This window comes from Helicoverpa armigera, chromosome 1 (genome assembly GCF_030705265.1).
Source record: "Helicoverpa armigera isolate CAAS_96S chromosome 1, ASM3070526v1, whole genome shotgun sequence".
In the NCBI taxonomy this organism is placed as follows: domain Eukaryota; kingdom Metazoa; phylum Arthropoda; class Insecta; order Lepidoptera; family Noctuidae; genus Helicoverpa; species Helicoverpa armigera.
The window spans coordinates 2,615,273-2,633,885 of NC_087120.1; the positions used below are offsets into that span (position 1 = coordinate 2,615,273).

The 18,613-nt window shown below is 36.3% G+C and overlaps 2 protein-coding genes across 2 annotated transcripts in view; both read left to right on the forward strand.

Moving 5' to 3' along the window:
- LOC110377574 (mitogen-activated protein kinase kinase kinase 12) overlaps positions 1–5,051 on the forward strand; it is a 39,095-nt gene extending 34,044 nt beyond the window's left edge. The window contains exon 8 of the mRNA XM_064037799.1: positions 321–5,051. Coding sequence (XP_063893869.1) covers positions 321–717 — 397 coding nt within the window. The 3' untranslated portion in view covers positions 718–5,051. The remainder of the gene's footprint in view (positions 1–320) is intronic.
- A 3,523-nt stretch (positions 5,052–8,574) lies between these two features.
- Positions 8,575–18,613, forward strand: part of LOC110377565 (titin homolog) — a 109,124-nt gene continuing 99,085 nt past the window's right edge. The window contains 1 exon segment of the mRNA XM_064037841.1: positions 8,575–8,734. Coding sequence (XP_063893911.1) covers positions 8,619–8,734 — 116 coding nt within the window. The 5' untranslated portion in view covers positions 8,575–8,618.

The window sequence follows — 18,613 nt, forward strand, 5'->3', positions numbered from 1 at the left end:
TTTTGTAGATAAACCAACTTTACTTGTTACCCAGTCTATATCGGTCGATGTAAAGTCAGCGCTAATGTGTTTACAATAACGGCGAATGTTCATTGTTTAAGATAAGCTACTACGCATATTTCTGCAAATTTAGCTAGCGACTCATAGCCTATATGTATACCTTTTATGCTTCGACTCATCATTTTCTGTGCGGTTTATACATAGATTATATAAAATTCAAGTGCGCGGCGTGTATGAAAGATTGTGTCTGCCTGTGTAAAATAGTACATGTAACTCCTGATCCATACTCGTCTGTCCCCTCACACAGTATGTCTTTTCAGACGTGAGACTGCATTGAGGGCCTGCCGCTGCGGACAACGCCGCAACTTTAAGTACCACTACCAACCCTCTAGCTCGTCCTCTGACCTACCAGCCAACGAGGCTTGGCGCCGCCTTGGCAAGAAGAAGGAGCCGGCACAAGTTGTCGTCTGCTACACCGAGAAGAAGCAGCGAGGCTCCACCGTGACCGTCGCCGTCCCTGAGGACGACGTCGCTGAGGTCATGCATGACGTCACCTGTCTATGCTCCACCAGCACCCAGCCAGAGACTAACAATAACTTCACCACGCCCCAGATGAAAGACACCATTGTCGAGAAGAACGGCAACATTGACTTCAAGCCGAAAGGCAAGCGCCGCAACGACAACCACAACAAGGTCCCAGATATAGCCCACGTGTAAAGCGTGCCCATCTTATGTGTTATCTAAGGCTCAACTAGTGAGCCCTCTCGGTGTCCGCGAGGCAACGCCCCGCTCTTCTTAGTTGGAGGAAAGGATCTCATCTGGAATCTCACTTTGTCTATCATTCTATCTGTCTGTGTTTCAGGTGTAATCATAAAACAATAAAATCAATAAAAAAATAACTGTTAGCGTAAGTACCCATGCTCGATCTGGTTGTTAAGATCCAAACTAGACGGGCAATTATAATCATATTTACTGAATGTGTGTTGTAGTGATTTCTTCGCGGAGGCAGCATTTCTCGAACTTTTACAGCGGTTTTATTACGAAACTATATTTTAGTCCACGATTAAATTAACAACAAACTTGACGACAGACTAGCTCTTGATTCAAAAATGACAATTATCGCTTTATGACTTTTAATCGTAGTCTTAAATATAGTTGCGTGATAAGAAGATTAGCATCCTAATTGCGTATTTCTACATCTTTCGGCTTTCAGTCGCGCGTCATCATCTATCATTTATTTTCAAATCATCATCATCGAAACTACATCTTTTTCACTTTTTTACTCCTTCACTTGTTTTTTCTTCATAATTAGGGTGCCAGTCGTGCTGCTTCCGAATGACATTACAAATAATATTGTGAGTAGTTCTATCCTTTACAATTGATGACAAAACCCATGTATCACGGTGTATACTCAACATTCCATCGAAATTGATACCGATCCTTTCCTTACTTCATGTAGCGGACTGGAAGATCACCATCACTGTTCACGGTAGCACGGCCAAGGCCACATGATATATATTCTTAAAGACTTTTTGTTCACGAAAAGCCCCGATGACTTCGAATAAAATTAACATCTAGTCTAACAAAGATAAGGCGGCCGAAACTGGGGCTAATAGCCTTTAATGTGGTCTGAAACCGTCTGCCCACATGTCAGACAAAAATACATAATACCATCAAATCATGCACTTTCCATAGGTCACAATTACTGGCACGAAACCACCGTATAATGCCAATAGTAATTTCGCATAAAGAAAATGTGAACTTACTACATCATTCATTCAATGACTTTCAGTCCGCGAATTATAACTGTTGTAGGTATGTGAAGTAGTAGTAGTACGTATATAAATACTATGATTTCGAATTGACTAGTTTAAATTAAATTTTCGTTGCCCCAATTTTTATATACGATCTACATAAAAATTTCATTGTTTTCACAACGAAGTTCGAACTAATAATTGAAACCAATCAAAATGGAAATTTAATAAAAAAAACGATTTATCGTGAACTATAATTACAAGCATATTCATCCGAAACCTCTCCTATGCGGAGTCAGGATTCGCAGCTTAAAATTGGAATTAAAAAATATTCTCCAATAACGTTATTAGCGAACCTTTATTCGCTTAAATATCAGTATTTCGAAAATAGCACGTAAGTTTGACGAAATTCATATAAATCAGATCCCTTATTTCACCTGAACATTGGCAGTCGGAAAAAGACTTGTGATGCTAAAAATAATCTCCCATTTTCATTTCCTCTATTATTCTTTTTTCTTATTAAGCCTATTATTAACTTTTCCTGATTTAAATCAGTCATCGTGTAATATACGTGTAAAAGTACATAACTATATGTACACTAGTATAATTATTTAGTTTACTTAATTTTGACAGTTTTAGCTGGCCTAAAACTATTTACATATGTATAATTTCCAAAGAATTTCTTTTTTGGTATTTTGACGAATTTACCAGTTTTGTTTTTTGATTAGGTTAGATTGATCAATAGTCGTGTTCCACTGTACAGTGGGCCGACCATTGGTTGCAGTTTTTTCACGTTCCGATTTAGCTTTTCTACCCTATTTTTGTATAAAACTTAATATTACGAGTAGTGAAAAGTAATATTTTTATAACATATTTTTTGCTAAGCGTGTCGCGTCGCGCGCCGTGTAGGATACACACAGTACTTTAATTGAAAGATCTCTTTTGGCGTTGAATTTAAATCCTAAATTCTAAATTGAAGAACGTACTCATCTGGCTGTTAACAAGCTTTCCGAGGCCAGTTTTGCAAAAGAGTACTTTGGCTAATGATTTTAACGATAAACTTCGGGCAAATCACTTGAATAGCTGGCAGTACAGATTATCCTTCCCCTTCGTACGAAGCGGAGGTATCTGGCCTGGTTCATCTATCAATAAAACTTTAATTCCTCTCAGGAACAACTTTTGAACAACAACTTTTCATAAATAAAATAAACCTGAAAATACGGTGTTGTATTCTGTACGGCGTATTATCGCGGCGAGTCGGACAGAAAGGGGGCTAAGTTAGGAAACAAATAGTATTATTAAAATTTAATATAAGCCCATGCTTATGGAAAACCATGGTAATCTCATGGTGTTCGAAGCTAATGGGTAAATTTAAGAGCATTTCGCTCAGTTTAGGCTATGGTGTAATTGAAAGCGGTCTTGTACAGTCAACGTTTCATGCTTGCTTAGGCTAGCGAAAACGTTGACTCCTTGGATGTCAAATTTTAATTTCATCGGCATTTAACGTATTTTTATTTCAATTATGACGTCCAAGCGATATAATATTTAGGTATTTTATAACTGCTGTAAAAACATACGTTTCACAACGTATTCGTAAAATTCAATATGTCTAGAATAGTAAAACAGTTTTCAAAATTCTTCACTAAAATCATGGGAGTGCACTCGACCGCTTTAGAGTTAAAATTAGAATTGAATTAAGAGTGCGATTGCTAACCTTTTGTAAATATAGTCGTCACGCGAGCTAAAACTTGCCAGAAGCAAAAAATATGTTACCGTAACTTTATCATTTATTTATTTACTATTTTTGTACTCTTTTTTTGGGTTCCGTACTTATTTTTTCCTAAATGGGTGCTCAATTTTTTGTTATTTACTTTATATTTAGGTTTATAATTAACGGAGTTATGTAAGGGTCCAAATTGTAAGATCTCGAAACGGTTGCATTTATTTTTCACTGAGATTGTTTGTATGTTTATTTGTGCGGAACCCCGCGCGAGTTTGACTTGCGCCATTTTGTGATTGTAGTTATATTATTTTTAAACAAGATGTTGTTTGTATCAGAGTGGTTTGGGATAAACTCGATTAGTGTTACAAGTCAATATGAACCAAAGAATTCGGGTTGACCATTCAACTTCTGGTACATATCAACTAGAACTCACCGCTTAACTAGAGGTTAGGCTACTTTCACTACACTACGAAAATAATGTATAGACTGCATTTAGTCTGATTGATATTTTTGACACTATTTACTATTAACCTCTTCTAATGACCTTTTGGCACTGTTCTCAACATTTAGAACGTAGTTTGGAACCACTTTTGGCACAAGAAATATACGAGGTATTTTTACGATTTTTGAAATGGTAGCCGTAAATTAGAAAAAAAATGGACACAAATATTAGATGTACAGAAATCTGTAGCTGACGGTCAAAAGTCACTATTTTATCTGCATTTACACCCGACAGTGCCAAATTGTCGCTGTACAGCTAAAACCCCTAGTACCTCTCTGCTAAACTTATTCGCTATCTGTTATAAATACTTTTTTATGAAGGTTAATATTTCTAGACTATAATTATAAAAAAAAAAAACATTTTATAAAAAACGTAATTCAGGAATTCGAACAAAGTTAAATTACAACGTACAATACCGTGATTGGCTGAAATCCAAGTTCCATATAAACCGGTTCGAACCAGTTTTGGCGAAGTCCGGTTACATCCAGATTTTTAACGACTAATTAAATTCATATGAAAAGTTCATCATGTCGCTTTTGACTGTTTCAAATTAACGCAGGAGTATTTATAACAGGTGCAATACCTAGAATGTTGTGAAAAGGTTGTAAGTCACGAAAAGTGCATTTAGTGTGTGTATAGTTGATATCAGCATCGGCTAAGATCGCTCTTACATCGGCTGGCGATTCGGTCCATTCCGAATATCATATCCGCATTTAAAATTTTAGAACATCTCACGACCGATGTTAAAAGTTTATCTAAGCCTTTACTAAGCAACGTGAAGTTTTACCAACACTAACTTCAAAAGATTTACTAAGTAAGAGTACTCTTCAAATATAAGTCAATATAAATATAAATACCAGGGCCTTACACTATTAGTTTGTCCCGATTAGTAGTTTTTTTTTAAAGTAATCACCATTTTGTTTTATAGTTTTTGCAAAAAATGTTTGCCTTGTTTAAATATAACTACGGTCCTGGTTTATGATTGGATTAGCCTAATTTGTGGTCTAGTCGAATAAGTTCTAAGTGATTTCGAATATGTGTGATTTACTATAAATAAATAATATATCAATAATTTTGCTTTTTTTTCTACTACCTTTCCATGGTTTTAAATGAGTTTTCTACTAAGTCTCGAAATACTTGATGTCTTCCTAGCCAATTGTTGGCCACGGCTGGCTGTAAGGAGATCAGCCAGCTGTGCGGGACATATTATAGTGCTCAAGCATCTGCGCAGACACAGGTGCAATCTTTATTCCTTCACTCTCATAGCTAGGCATAGGCATAAGTAGTGGGTGACATTTAATAGTGTTTTATGTGAAACTCACGTAAAAACCCATTGAAAGAATTTTGATGGAACTTATCAGTAGCAGTATAGCTTATTTGTTAGTATACAGGGTACTTTTATCCATGTGCAGGAAGAGGTTTAACCCTGACACGCTACGCAAGTAGTGATTAACCTAGTTCAAGGGTATTATTCTTTTGTCTATCACACAATACACGCAGATTCTACTAAACTAGTTTTTGTACTAGCAATACTATGAATTTTATTTTAGCTTCCACACTGATTGTTTTGTAACAGATTTTCAATACAATATTTTAAACAAGTTACGTTGTTTTGTTCTGGCAACTAAAAGCTGGGTTTATTTGGTTTAGAATTCATTTGTTCTATGTGTAATACAACACGGGTTGATAGATCACAATAGGTTATATCATAAGGCTGACCATTCACGTCAATGAAGGACAGATGAGGATTTGTGACCGACTTTTTTAGGACATGTGCGTTGCACTATTGGGGTACATCTAACCAAGGGGTATCGAGTTGCCCGGGTAACTGGGTTGAGGGGGTCACATAGGCAGTCGCTTCTTGTAAAGCACTGGTACTCTGCTGAATCCGGTTAGACTGGAAGCCGATCCCAACATGATTGGGAAAAGGCTCGGAGGATGATGTGCGTTGCACTATTGCTGTAGTGTGTTCTATTTTCCTCCTACAAAAAATCGGTCACCGATATCGGACGTGAGCGGGCAGCCTTAGGAGTTGCGCGAAGGATCTTTGGATGGGTGGCCATATATGTTATAACGAGTTCTGTTTCTCCGACAATTGGTACGGGTAATCAGAAGCTGGAGTCTGACAACCAGTTAAGCTAAGTGGTATCGGGTTATCCAGGTAAAATTGGGCTGAGGAGGTCAGATAGGCATTCGCTTCATGTAAAACACTTAGGTGCGTTGGGTTACACTGGAAGCCGACGCCAATCAGTGGTGAATCTACAGTAGCTGGCACTGTGGGCCTAATTTACGTAAGTATGAATATTTTCCTAAACTTCATATGCTCCCTTGTATACCCTTATGTTCTACCCCTATAAATTCCCTTTTGTTCACATTAGGGTGCGTCCACATCTGGCGAATGTGCCGCGAATGTGCAGCACGCGAGCCGATTACGAGCTGCCTGCGAGCTGCGCGCGTGCAGTCACTGCAATAGTTTGGTGCGCCTCTTTAGCGCAACTCACGCAAGGCTCGTATAGAGCGCGCGAGCGGCGCGCGATCTGCGCGCACTCAGTTCTCGCCCGCACAGTTCCGTATACTGGCTCAGTACTATCAAAGATGTCAGACGTCGCGCTCCGCCTGCGCGCTGATCGCGTGCGGCGCTTAGGTCGCGCGCGAGCGGCGCAGAAGCGGCGCACGAACAAAAATGCACGCGCGCAGCTCGCGGGCAGGTCGCAAACGGCTCGCGAGCTGCACATTCGCGGCGCATTCGCCAGATGTGGACGCACCCTTACATACCTGAAAATAAATATCCCATTACATACTTACACATTTATCTCTATATACTTTCCTATGTATCCCTTATATACCTGGATATATACACAACTTTGTTTTAAGGACTGGTAGGCCGACCTCAACAAGGGAGAAAAACTTTGCTACATATACAACTATGTATATATGGACGACCTGCAGCTTATAGGTAAGCAAATTCATTTTATTTATCTACCAATAAACTACCAAGATTTCATTCAACACTAATTTATTGCATCCCTCGAGTATCTCGGATCGGAATCTACTTCAACCTACATAAGATTACGAATTCGTAGAAATAAATGTATATTCTATTCTAGAGAAACGTCGCGTGCTTTGTGAACTCAATTAAAACGTACGACAGATCTTTCTACTTCGAAGTTTTTACGGTAAAGGAATTGAAATCGTACCTACCTACTTTTTTACAAAATCTCTCGATGTAATTCCTGAATGCTCACTTAAATAGACTTGAATTATTTTCTGCATTATAATATTTATTTTTTTTTGCTAATAAGAATTAACATAATTTTAAAGTAGTTTTAAAATAATGAAGATTATGTAAGTACCCACGTACGGCGTGTTGCACCATTTAACAATATCAGTAAACGAACCATTTTCAGTCGGTAAGTATACGGCTGGATCTGATTTCGTTCTTTATAGTTATATGGTGCTACTGGGTCTTAATCAGTTTCAGTCATGTTGTTAAGAGGAATCCAGATTCTTCAGCGATGCTTACTCGTACAGTAAGTATACATATAATTTGGTTCCTACTAGTTTTTACTGACCTATGAGTCATGACAGAAACTTCGGTTCGCGTTCACCGTTCAAAAAACTATTTAGATTGTTATCTTCCATTATAAATATAGAGGTTAAAATATCAAAATACATTGAAATGGTACGGAATTATTTATTAGTGCTTTCTTATACGTGAATAGATCTTTGAAATAGCTAGACTCGTTATTTTTGTTACTTTTATGAAAGTGCCTGATGAATTTAAGCGAGCTACCAATAGCAGGAGAGAAACGCACTGTAACAAATTCTAGAGGGAATATGTTTTAACCACGGAGGACAGAAGACTAGGTTTTAACACAAGTTTTATTAAATCAATAGATATTATATTGTGGTTAAATGTAAATTTATAATGTAGATAGTAGTTTTAATTACACGGTCGGCTTTATATCAAAATATTACAATTTGGTACATTTATTAGGAAGCTTAAAGCTTACCTATAATAACGTTTATAAGGTTTTGAATAATTTGAAGCTTGTTTTCTAATTAATTCATACATTATTTTATAGGTATAATGTGGTCATAAAAGTAAGGCTTATACGATAAGTAATTATCTACTACCTTCGCTAGGTAAATAGAAAAAATGTGGGTATTAAGAAAAAAATGTCGTAATAAGCTACGTTTTGCTTATATGGCTCAACTGGAAAAACTGTGGAAGTATTAATGTTGAAAAAAAAACAGGTAAGTAAAACAAAAATACACATATGTAGCCAGTGAACATCCAAATTCATCCGAATTGATGTCAATAGACTTAAGTTAGAGATAACTGCAATATTTATCTCACGCTGTAGACCAGGTTACCTACCTAAGCAAATTTCTTAAAAAAAGGTAAAAGTTTAAGGTTTATTAAATGCTTAAAGTTCATAGAAAGCTTGGATCTTCAGTCGATCAGCTGATCGCGTTCAAATCCGAGCATACTCGCGGTATTGGCAAAATATTCGCGTCGTACGAATTTCGGTGGCGCGCGCGTAACATTTTTCCGTATTATTTTTAGATAGGCGGCGGGCGGGCGGCGTCGCGCGCACACGGCGAGTCGCGCGCGCGCCGAGAGGACCGGAGCCCTATGGAGCCCCCGGCCTTCCCTCACAGCGGCCTGGCCACCGTGCGAGCGGCACCCGGGAGCGACGCGACCCTCGTTCTGCCTCTCCCCACCGGCACACCACCCTTCAACTATCAATGGTAGGAGATTCACATTTTTTCTGTCCAGCTGAACGGATTTAGGTTATAATTGAGTCCTGTACTACGATCACAATAGATCGTGCAGTGTTCGCCGCGGCAGCATGTAGGTTAGGCGAGACGGGAGGTGCGCGAGCGCCGCTCGCCGGCAAGCGTTGTTTGTTTTTCGTGTGTCGATTATAAATACAACACCAGGAAGCTAGCAAAGACACTTGACACTTCAGCGCTTACTGTTATTATAATTTGGGGCATTTCATTATAGAAAAATGTGTGTACAGCATCAATGATGTGTTATTAAAAATAAAGACGGGATGCAGAGCGCTACATGAGCTCGAGGCTCGGGAATGTTTCTGTTTTATTATATTTTTAAAATTTTAATGTTGCCATTAAATTTTTGTTTAAAGTCGATGTTTTTTTGGTTGTCAATGTCAGTTGGGTATCGATCGCTGGGTGCATGTTGTGTATGATGTGTGCTATGCGCGTGCGCTGAGTAATCGTGTCGTTTGCCAAACATCACTGGAACTAAATACTTTCTCTGGTGGCGGGTCGATCTTAGTTTGTAGTTAATGCTGATATTTTAGATTGGATTTAGAAATGTGCAAGTGTCGTTACGCACAGCTGGTGACCATTCACACGAGATGTTTATTGCTTCTATTCTTTACTATGTTGCTAAGAGTATATCATTAGTATTACACAGATATACCTATTATATTATCATCGATTGAACTTCGAGAGACCTGTAAAAAATACTCTACCAAAAGTTTTTTTGTATGCACTGAAATGTATACGCGTACCTATGCGTATATAAACAGTACTACATCATATACAGTACTACGAATATCTACAGTAACGAAATAACACTTCCTTACCAAATTACTAAAAAAATAATACCAATAAAGGCCTTCCCAGTAGAATTGTAAAATTCTGTTAATTATACCGATAAATTAAGCAATCATTTACATATAAGCAATTGCAATTTACTACAAAAATTTAAGTTTACTTAAATCTTTTGAGTTACTTATGTTTAAATATTCCCTTAAAAACCATTTCATCTTAATAGGTAATTATTTTATAATAATTTGTTCTGAAAACACAACAGTACTGATTTTCAAGGGAACGCAAGTTCATTATGAGGTTTCAGGCAAATTCTGCCTCAACGACAGAGAAGACCATTCTCTGAAATCGTAATTAAGGCGAGGAAGTGGTCAACAATAATTCCATAACCGGCACGCGCATCTAAGGCGCCAAAAGGGGTCGGAGCGTCTGAGCGGGGCGAGGATAACAATACGCGCGCTAGCTTATAACTAAAAGTCGTAAGCGACAAAATGGTTTTGTAATTTTAATATTTAGAAATGATAATTTAATAAAAATTCCTACTACAATTTTAAAGAGTATGTATATACTCAACTACTAAAAAAGTTAAGAGGCTTAAATCGGTCCCGTTTGCCCATAATATGTGAATCTCTTTTTAAAAAGAGGTATGTTTGATATATTTTTCTCTGTTATAAAAGTTACCTAATCATGTTTCTACAACTAACAAAATAAGGTTTATATCATGAACTTTCAGGTAACCAAGTTGTATTTTGATCCGTTTTGTATTTACTGAGAAAAATTGACATCCTTGGCGCCAAAAATTCCAATTCGTCCTCTTAAGTGTTCCACATTGCTCAACAATGTATTGGTATCATAATTTATTGGAATTATTGATACCATAAGGAGATTTTAATAAGGAGATTATATTTTAATGTATAAACGAGAAATATTTAACTATCATCTGCTAGCGTTTCACGGTTTCACCTCTCTCCCAAGAGGGACCACCGTACGGGTGCACCGTATGAAAAGTTGATATTTGTCATTTTGACATATACGCTACAAATCGTTTTCCCGTGGTATCAATCGCGTCTTGTGGAAATTACTGCAAGTACCGGGATAGAACATAGCCTAACTTACTCTGGACGAGTGTAGCTTTCCAACACTAGAATATTTTTTCAAAACTCTTCAGTTTCGGAGCCTAAACACACTTGACAATAAATAATTTTTCCTCTTTATTAAATAGTGTGTAGGTACCAAACACACAGATTTACAACCTTTTCCTCTAATTGACTATCAGTTAGTTTGTGGTTTTCTAAGTCAACTGTTGGATATGACCTACCATTAGTTTTGCACTTGAATAGCTCTTCCATTAGACACATTTATCTTTTCAATTTACAAATCGACCATATTATCGCCTCTTTTCCGTGTTTCAAAATTAGACTAACACGGATTTAGCCAAAAATCTATACTATCTTTATAAAATAACAAAAATCAAACGTCATGTGACAGCAAAAATGAATGCAGGGTTTTATGAATTTCCACATAAAAGCTAACTAGTACCTTTGCGCAAACAAAACGTAACAGCTTTGCAAATACTGTATTTAAATACGGAACCCCGTGAAATAAAATAAATAATGTAAAACAACGTATTTACATCACCTATTTGTTCGTCTGCCCATAAGTCTGCATACAGTTTGAAATTAGTCGGTTTTCATTCATAAAATCTTCGTGAAAAACGGACACTGTTTGTTTGTTTTATAATTAACACAAACTACGAAACCTGGACAGTATTTTAGCATTATTTTGGTAAAGTACTTATAAGTTTGTTTGTTATTTATTTAATTTTGTAACTGAACTGAAACATGTTATGGAAGCTTGAGAGCCCCGTATACTGCAAAATTTTAGTCGGTTGATAGTTTGTTTGGGCTCATACAATCAGTATGAATAGGAATGGTAGAACGCAAATTACAAAGGACTTGTATAAGTATTTATTTAAAGTACAGGACAAAATTCTGGGACAATGGAGAGTACAATAATTTAGTCATACCTATATATTTTTAACAACGAGTCTGATTTTTACAACTTCAGACAAACCTTATAAAAAGCTAGTCAAAGGCAGTCTGTAAACAGTCCAACTTTACTATTAAAAAGAAACATCTCAACTTAATATTATAAATGCAAAAGTAACTGTCTGTCTGTTACACTTTCACGTCTACACCACTGAACAGATTTTAATAACATTTGGTACAGAGGTTGACCTTGAGAAAGAGCATAGGATAGTTTTTATCCTGGACTTTTGAAGAGTTCTCTTGGAAACTCGATATAACCGAACTGGCGAAGCCGCGGGCGGAAAGTTAGTTTAAAATAAATGAAGACACAAAATCAAAATATACCATTAACATCTTTATTTCATGTCCTCGAATGGTCGCGAAAGACTGAATTTTTCAAGTCAAAGTATCTTAGAAGTGAAGACTAACATGAGCATAATTTTAATTACCGAGATGCTACGTACTGCAAAGGGTCTGGTAGACTAGTCCTTTTATTTTATGTCTGGCAGTGAAGGAAATAACTTTTTCCTTGGTGTAAGATTGTTGGGCAACTGTTCGATGTAAATGTATTGCCAGTTTTGTTTTATATGTGTTGATTGATAGATCTATAATTTGTTCCTTATTTTGAATTGCATAGGTAGTGTAGTACATACAAATATTTTTATAATGCGAAAATAACTTCGTCAATGTAATTTCAGACTACTGAACACATTCAAATGAAAGGTACCTAAATGGTCTATAACCTAAGTTATAAAGGCTTCATTTTAGCTGGGTGTAAGAATTAATTACATTTATTTCGAGAATAAGGTCATAAATAGTTTATCTATGTCCTACAAGGCGAAAATTTCTTCATATACATAGAACAAGAGCCTAACCAATTACTTATTAAAGAACACTGTCTTACAAAATTAGACTTTATCATACTAGTTTTCCTCCACGACATGCTTGACCTTCAATAAGCTTCCAAGACTTCAAAAGAACAAACAACTTTAAAAACCAAGATTGTGAGCACCAACTTTTCTAACCAATAACGGTTTAAGACGAACCAAGTACACGCACTTTAACTTTTAATATCAGTCAAAAGGATTCACTTTACAAGTCTATCCCGGGTCGTGCCTACGTAATATTTCCATCATTTGGCAGCGTATTGCAAGATTTACGTTTACATACGTATAGGAATTCAAGCTGCAACTGAATTATCTTGTGTACATATGTATATCTAAATGCATTAGTGTGTATTTATGGATAGCTATCTTCTCGCTATTACTGTTATCGTCAAATTACAGCTAGGAATTACGCTGCAAAATGTAAAAACAGCAGTTGTAGCAGTTGTCAAATAAATGTGCAGCTCCGAACTAAGCCAATATTGGTTTCAAAATGCTGTTTTGTGCAGTGCCGTGTAGTGCAATGACATCGATCATATCAGTCGATTTAGTTGTCCCACTGCTGAGCTGCGACCAATGAAGAAATGAGTGATAATCCTTTCTTTAAATTCTATAGCGATATCAGACTTGTAAAATCCAGGATTCTTCAAGGTTTATACTTCTTTACCATTACTCAGTTATTAGTGTCAAAAAATACACTCATAAATTACACATAACACAGACAAGGTACATCGATACTTGGCTTATTTGGAATCGAACCCGCACACTCGTTCTCGAGAATCGCGTTCTAACCACTACGCCACTACGATTTGCGTGGAATGACGTAACCAAGACGTCAGTGTGTAGTCATCATGTTGTCATACTATTATTGATACCTAAGCTCGTGCTCTTCCCTATGAGTGTTCCAAAGGAATGTTTTGCTATATGCACCCACGTTAGATAAATGTTTAGTATTTCAATAATATCGTTTATTACAGACTCGTTCTTGGCCGTGACTTTGTCTGAGTATGACGATAGAATTTTAGTCCTATTATTGATGTTTTTTAATGAATGGAAACGAAATCAGTAATATCTATTTTCTTTTTTTTCGTTTTCAATTATTTACTTACTATCTTAAGCCAAGCTTAATAAGCACTATATGTAGTTGTAGATGTTACCGAGACGTTGGAACCTATTATTTTCTTAAAAAGGATATCCATGGAGTTTCTTGCCGGCTCTTCTCCATGAGACCAACTTTTTGTAACCGTGCAACTAGTGTGACGTTTCATAAAAGCCTGCAAAGGCCTCTTCGAATAAATCTATCTTCTTAATCCATCTATCTATTTAAAATAAAAATATTTCACTTCGATCTAATCATAGGTACAAAAAATATAATAAACAAAAGTTTCCTATTTTTATTACCTATTTCTATTTCTGATGTCTCCCCTCTGATATTAAAATTAATTCCATTTCCTTTGGGCACAGACATCACGCTTGAACGACTGAACTGATTGCTAATGCATTTATGTTCAGTTGTTTTTTATAGTCTGCAGACGTCTTCCTTAAAAAGAAAGCACCCAGGCTCAGGTATACCGACGACATAAGCGTTCGTTTAACTTAATAGAACTGTTTACTTTGAAACTTGAACGTAAAAAATAAATTTGTTTATTGCTATTTGTTTGGGCGGTAAATGAAACCGACCTCATATGATTTTAACGCTTGTATTCGACAATAATAATACTTAATTACTTAAAAACAATATTTTTGTAAATTACGATGCGTTTTTGTTCGAGAGTAAAAATATGGCGGTACGCATCACCGGAACCCCCCCGCACATGTCGCCCCGCGTAGCTGCGTTCCGTTTCTCATGGGCTGCGTTCCGGCGTAGACACTATTGGTGTAATTGAACCTGAGTTTGACATCTATAATAAAAACCGTTTTGAAAGCGGTTCATTAAAAAGTGAGATAATCGAGCACACACCCACATACAAACATAGTGGTCCTCAGAAAATCATTTTTTAAAATCGGTTAAAAACTAATTACTTTGACTCTTGAACGTGAAAATTTACAGTGAACGGTTGTTTTAATAAATAATATTAGTTTATGTTATCGGTGAACTTAGGCCTTGTCTAGTTCTATTTCCTACTTAACATCGTGTCATACCTGAGTGATCAGGATGCGAACGCGAAGCGACGCTATTCGAAAACAACAAATAGTTGGTACCACGGAGGAAGGAAAGATGGGCGGAGTTGCCATAGGGCAAGTAGGTCACCTTCTTGTATGTCTGGTAACGTATGGTAGGTGTGATCAGCTAATAGATGTAACGAGGCGATTGGGTTCTTTTTTAAATCAAAGTCAGATTGGTCTCGATTGATTTGTGATTTATTTAAAAAATAATCGACGGGTTCTCAATAAGTCGTATAACGGCGGATCTAGTAAAGCTCCTCGTCTCCCGAATACCCGCATTTTGGCGCTCTAATTTCTTTGAAGATTTTGCGTTATGACATCTCCACTAATCATTTGATTCTCCATGTTCGATACCTATAGAAGTGCCCTACGTGACGTACGTGACAAACGTGATGTATGGCGGCGCGAATAGTGTAGGAATATTATAAATACAAAAGTTTTTAAGGTTGTATGTCAATGTTTGACACTCTTTTACGCAAAAACTATAGAAGGATATTGTTGGGCAGTAATATAGCTTGTTATATCAAACAGTGTCTATGAAGTTTTATGCCGGTTCTTTTCCATGAGACCCACTCCCTCGAACTCTGTAGAGAGTTTGATGTTCTGGAAGAGATTTTATAAGCCCTTTTTTAAATTGGAAAATTGAAAAATCAAAATCAAAATTCGTTTATTCAAACTTGGCTGCAAAACAGCACTTTTCGAACTTCACAAATTTTCAAAAGACAGCCCCCAAAACGCTCACCCTTCACCACTTCCTATGTGTTTTTGCTGGGAAGAAGAAGTGGCGCAACAAACTCCCTAGCAACACATGTTTGAGTTAGAAGTTATAGTATATGCCAACTTTACAGCCAATTTTTACCCATTTGCGGGACGTAGTTAGAATTATTACATAGTTCAATAGATTCTGTTTGAGGTCTGGTTATCAGCGGGCAGTAAGCTCGGCTTCAGCCTATGTTTATTACGCATGATTATCTGCGGTGGTAGGCAATCAATTATCTAGCGTTTGTAGGTAACATAATACGGGAGAGCTAGGTAATAATAGTAGTTTGTAAGCTACGTAACTGCTAACTTTGTTTTATATTAATAAAACAACGTGGCTGCTAGTTTAACTTGGAACGAACTGAATTTATTCAAAGACAACAAAAATCTATTACATGAGATCCACAGACCAAAAAAATAGAGTAGCGCTAGGTGTACCATTCACATTTATTATTTTTATACCTTTATAAACCAACATGTATAAACACTGTTTTCCTTCTGCGGTGTCAAATCAAATAAAAAATCGTATCGATAAATATCAAATCATATCAATATCAAAATATTGCCGTATTGTATATAAATAAAATCGTATAATTTTCAAACTTGGTTGCAAAACAGCAATTTTTGAATGTCAGTTTACAAAAGACAGCCCTTAAAACGCCCACCCTTCACCACTTCCTATGTGTTATTGCTGGAAATATGAAGTGGCGCAATAGACTGCCCAGTCGGCAAGTGTGTTCAATTGTCTTCCTCCTTCCCGGATAAAGCCGTATGCTGTAAAAAGTACCGAAAATGTATTAAAGCTCGATGGAAGCTAACCTCAATAAAATTAGGCTATATAAAGCTAGGAAAATTATGTTAAACACACCTCTAATTAATAAATTATAACATTAATTAAAACAGTTAAATTAATTTCAATGTAATAATTACATATAGTTCCCGTTCCCACATAAAATATGGCCTTTGTCACTGTCAAATAACGTGGTTTGTTATTAGTATATAACGTACTAGCCGTTTTCGCACCGGGATAAAATATAGCCTATGTTACACGCAGATAACATAGCTTTCTAATGGTGAAAGAATATTTAAAATCGGTCCAGTAGTTTTTGAGTTTATCCCTTACAACCAAACAAACAAAGTTTTCCTCTTTATAATATTAGTATAGATGTATAAATACATAAAGTAACTGGCAGTTTATGTATTGTACAAAAGTAGATATGACGGGAAATGTCTATCATCATCAAGAATAAGTTTCACTAAACTAAAATTGGCAGTTGTTAATATTGATGTCGGGAAAAAAATTGTTGGCGTCTACGTTAAAAAATATATTTTTTATGTATGGTGTTAACATTAGCGTCTGTCTAAATAAAGACGAAACATACATATTTCATCATCATCATCTCAGCCATAGGACGTCCACTGCTGAACATAGGCCTCCCCCTTAGATCTCCACAGATACCTGTTGGAAGCGACCTGCATCCAGCGTCTTCCGGCGACCTTTATAAGGCCGCGACCTCGTTGGTGGACGTCCTACGCTGCGCTTGCTAGTCCGTGGTCTCCACTCCATCACTTTTCGACCCCATCGGCCATCTGCTCTGCGAGCAATATATAAATACATCATATTTATATAAATTGTAAAAATATACTCACTTCAATAATATTTGCATTTGAAATATTAATATATCAAAGTGCATGAAAACATTTCAATCTGATTAGTAATTGAAATGATTGCACAGTTAATTTAAAACTACGAGTCGTAGTAGCGTAGCCACGCTACGCCGTAGCAGACCCTCTACGAAAGAGCTCGAAACTCGTAGCAAGTTTCCCGTAGTAACTTCGAGACACATTGGAAATAAATATAGAAATTATTTGCAGAACAGAAACTTTTGAAATGATGAAATACTATATTTAATTTAATTAGTCTGGTAAATTTTACTTTATATTTTGTGTTATGAAAACAAACACATAGAAAAGCTGAGATCAAATTCCCAAACAATGCTAGGTTTGGAATGCCAAAGGAGAAATATAAGTCGTATAAATCTATATTTTTCTAGTTTATGATCAACTTAAGTTGATTAATTAAAAAAAGACAGGTGAGGCTATAAAACATTTTAAAAACTTTTTTAATTAAGTCACTACTGATAAAATAAATCTTCAGTATTAGTATTAAAAATATTTGAACTATTCGGGAACCAGCGTTTAGGTAAAAGGTGTTAATTAAAAGCTCTGAACATTCACATTCAGACGGCTTCATTCATTTTTCATCAAAGTATTATTAAATAAAATGACATTAATAATAATTTTATTTATAAAATTAAAAACAATGATTAAATCTTCAAATGAAGGGGGTCATTGACCACTGTGGTTGCAGTGTGAAGGAGTGTCAGACTCTTACTGACCAAAACCCATCATGTTCCTTCTTAAGCCCTTTATGTACCAGGGCCGCGGTAACTCTTTCGAACAATACCGCAGCCCCAATAGATATATCTTAACAACATGTAAAACCACATAATCATCATAGGTATTATTTCTTCTGAAAGTAATTATTACTTTTTAAAAGTGCTACGTAATTTCCTTTTTATTCTAATAAAGTGAGTAATTGTCTTCCGCAAGCAATTTCCCCGCCACATCATAGTAATTAAGAACTAATAATGCCTACCTTTCTTACTTTCAACCCTTTAGTGGCTGCTTCCCTTCGAGGGAAATTGCGTTATGGTACGCTAGACTTTTTTCTGTCTACGTCTAACTGCATTAAAGGGTTATGAAAGTCTATTAGTTATTTAGTTTTTGAGTTAATAGTTACAAAGAGGTGTATACTTACAAATAATTGTAGCTGGCCTCTACCACTTACTACTCATCGAACATAAAAAAGTAGTCTACATATTCTTTTAATAGTAAGCGATATTGTTGCTGAGTTGCCAATTGCTCTTATTGCATTTATAAAAGTAAATAAATAGCATGATATATATTAATGACAAAGTAATTCTTATTACAAGAAAAGTTATCTATCTTTGGTTTTAATAGCCAAATCTAAACGCCATAATAAAATCAATAGTATTTACTATTTACTACGTTGTCCGGGAACTTACCATTTCACAAGCAAACGGTTTGAGCACACAGGCAACAGGTAGCCCGGCAGACTAATCTCCTTACCACTAACTTTGTCTACCGTCTGCGTGTTGCAGTCCGGTTGTGTAATCGGTCATAGTGCA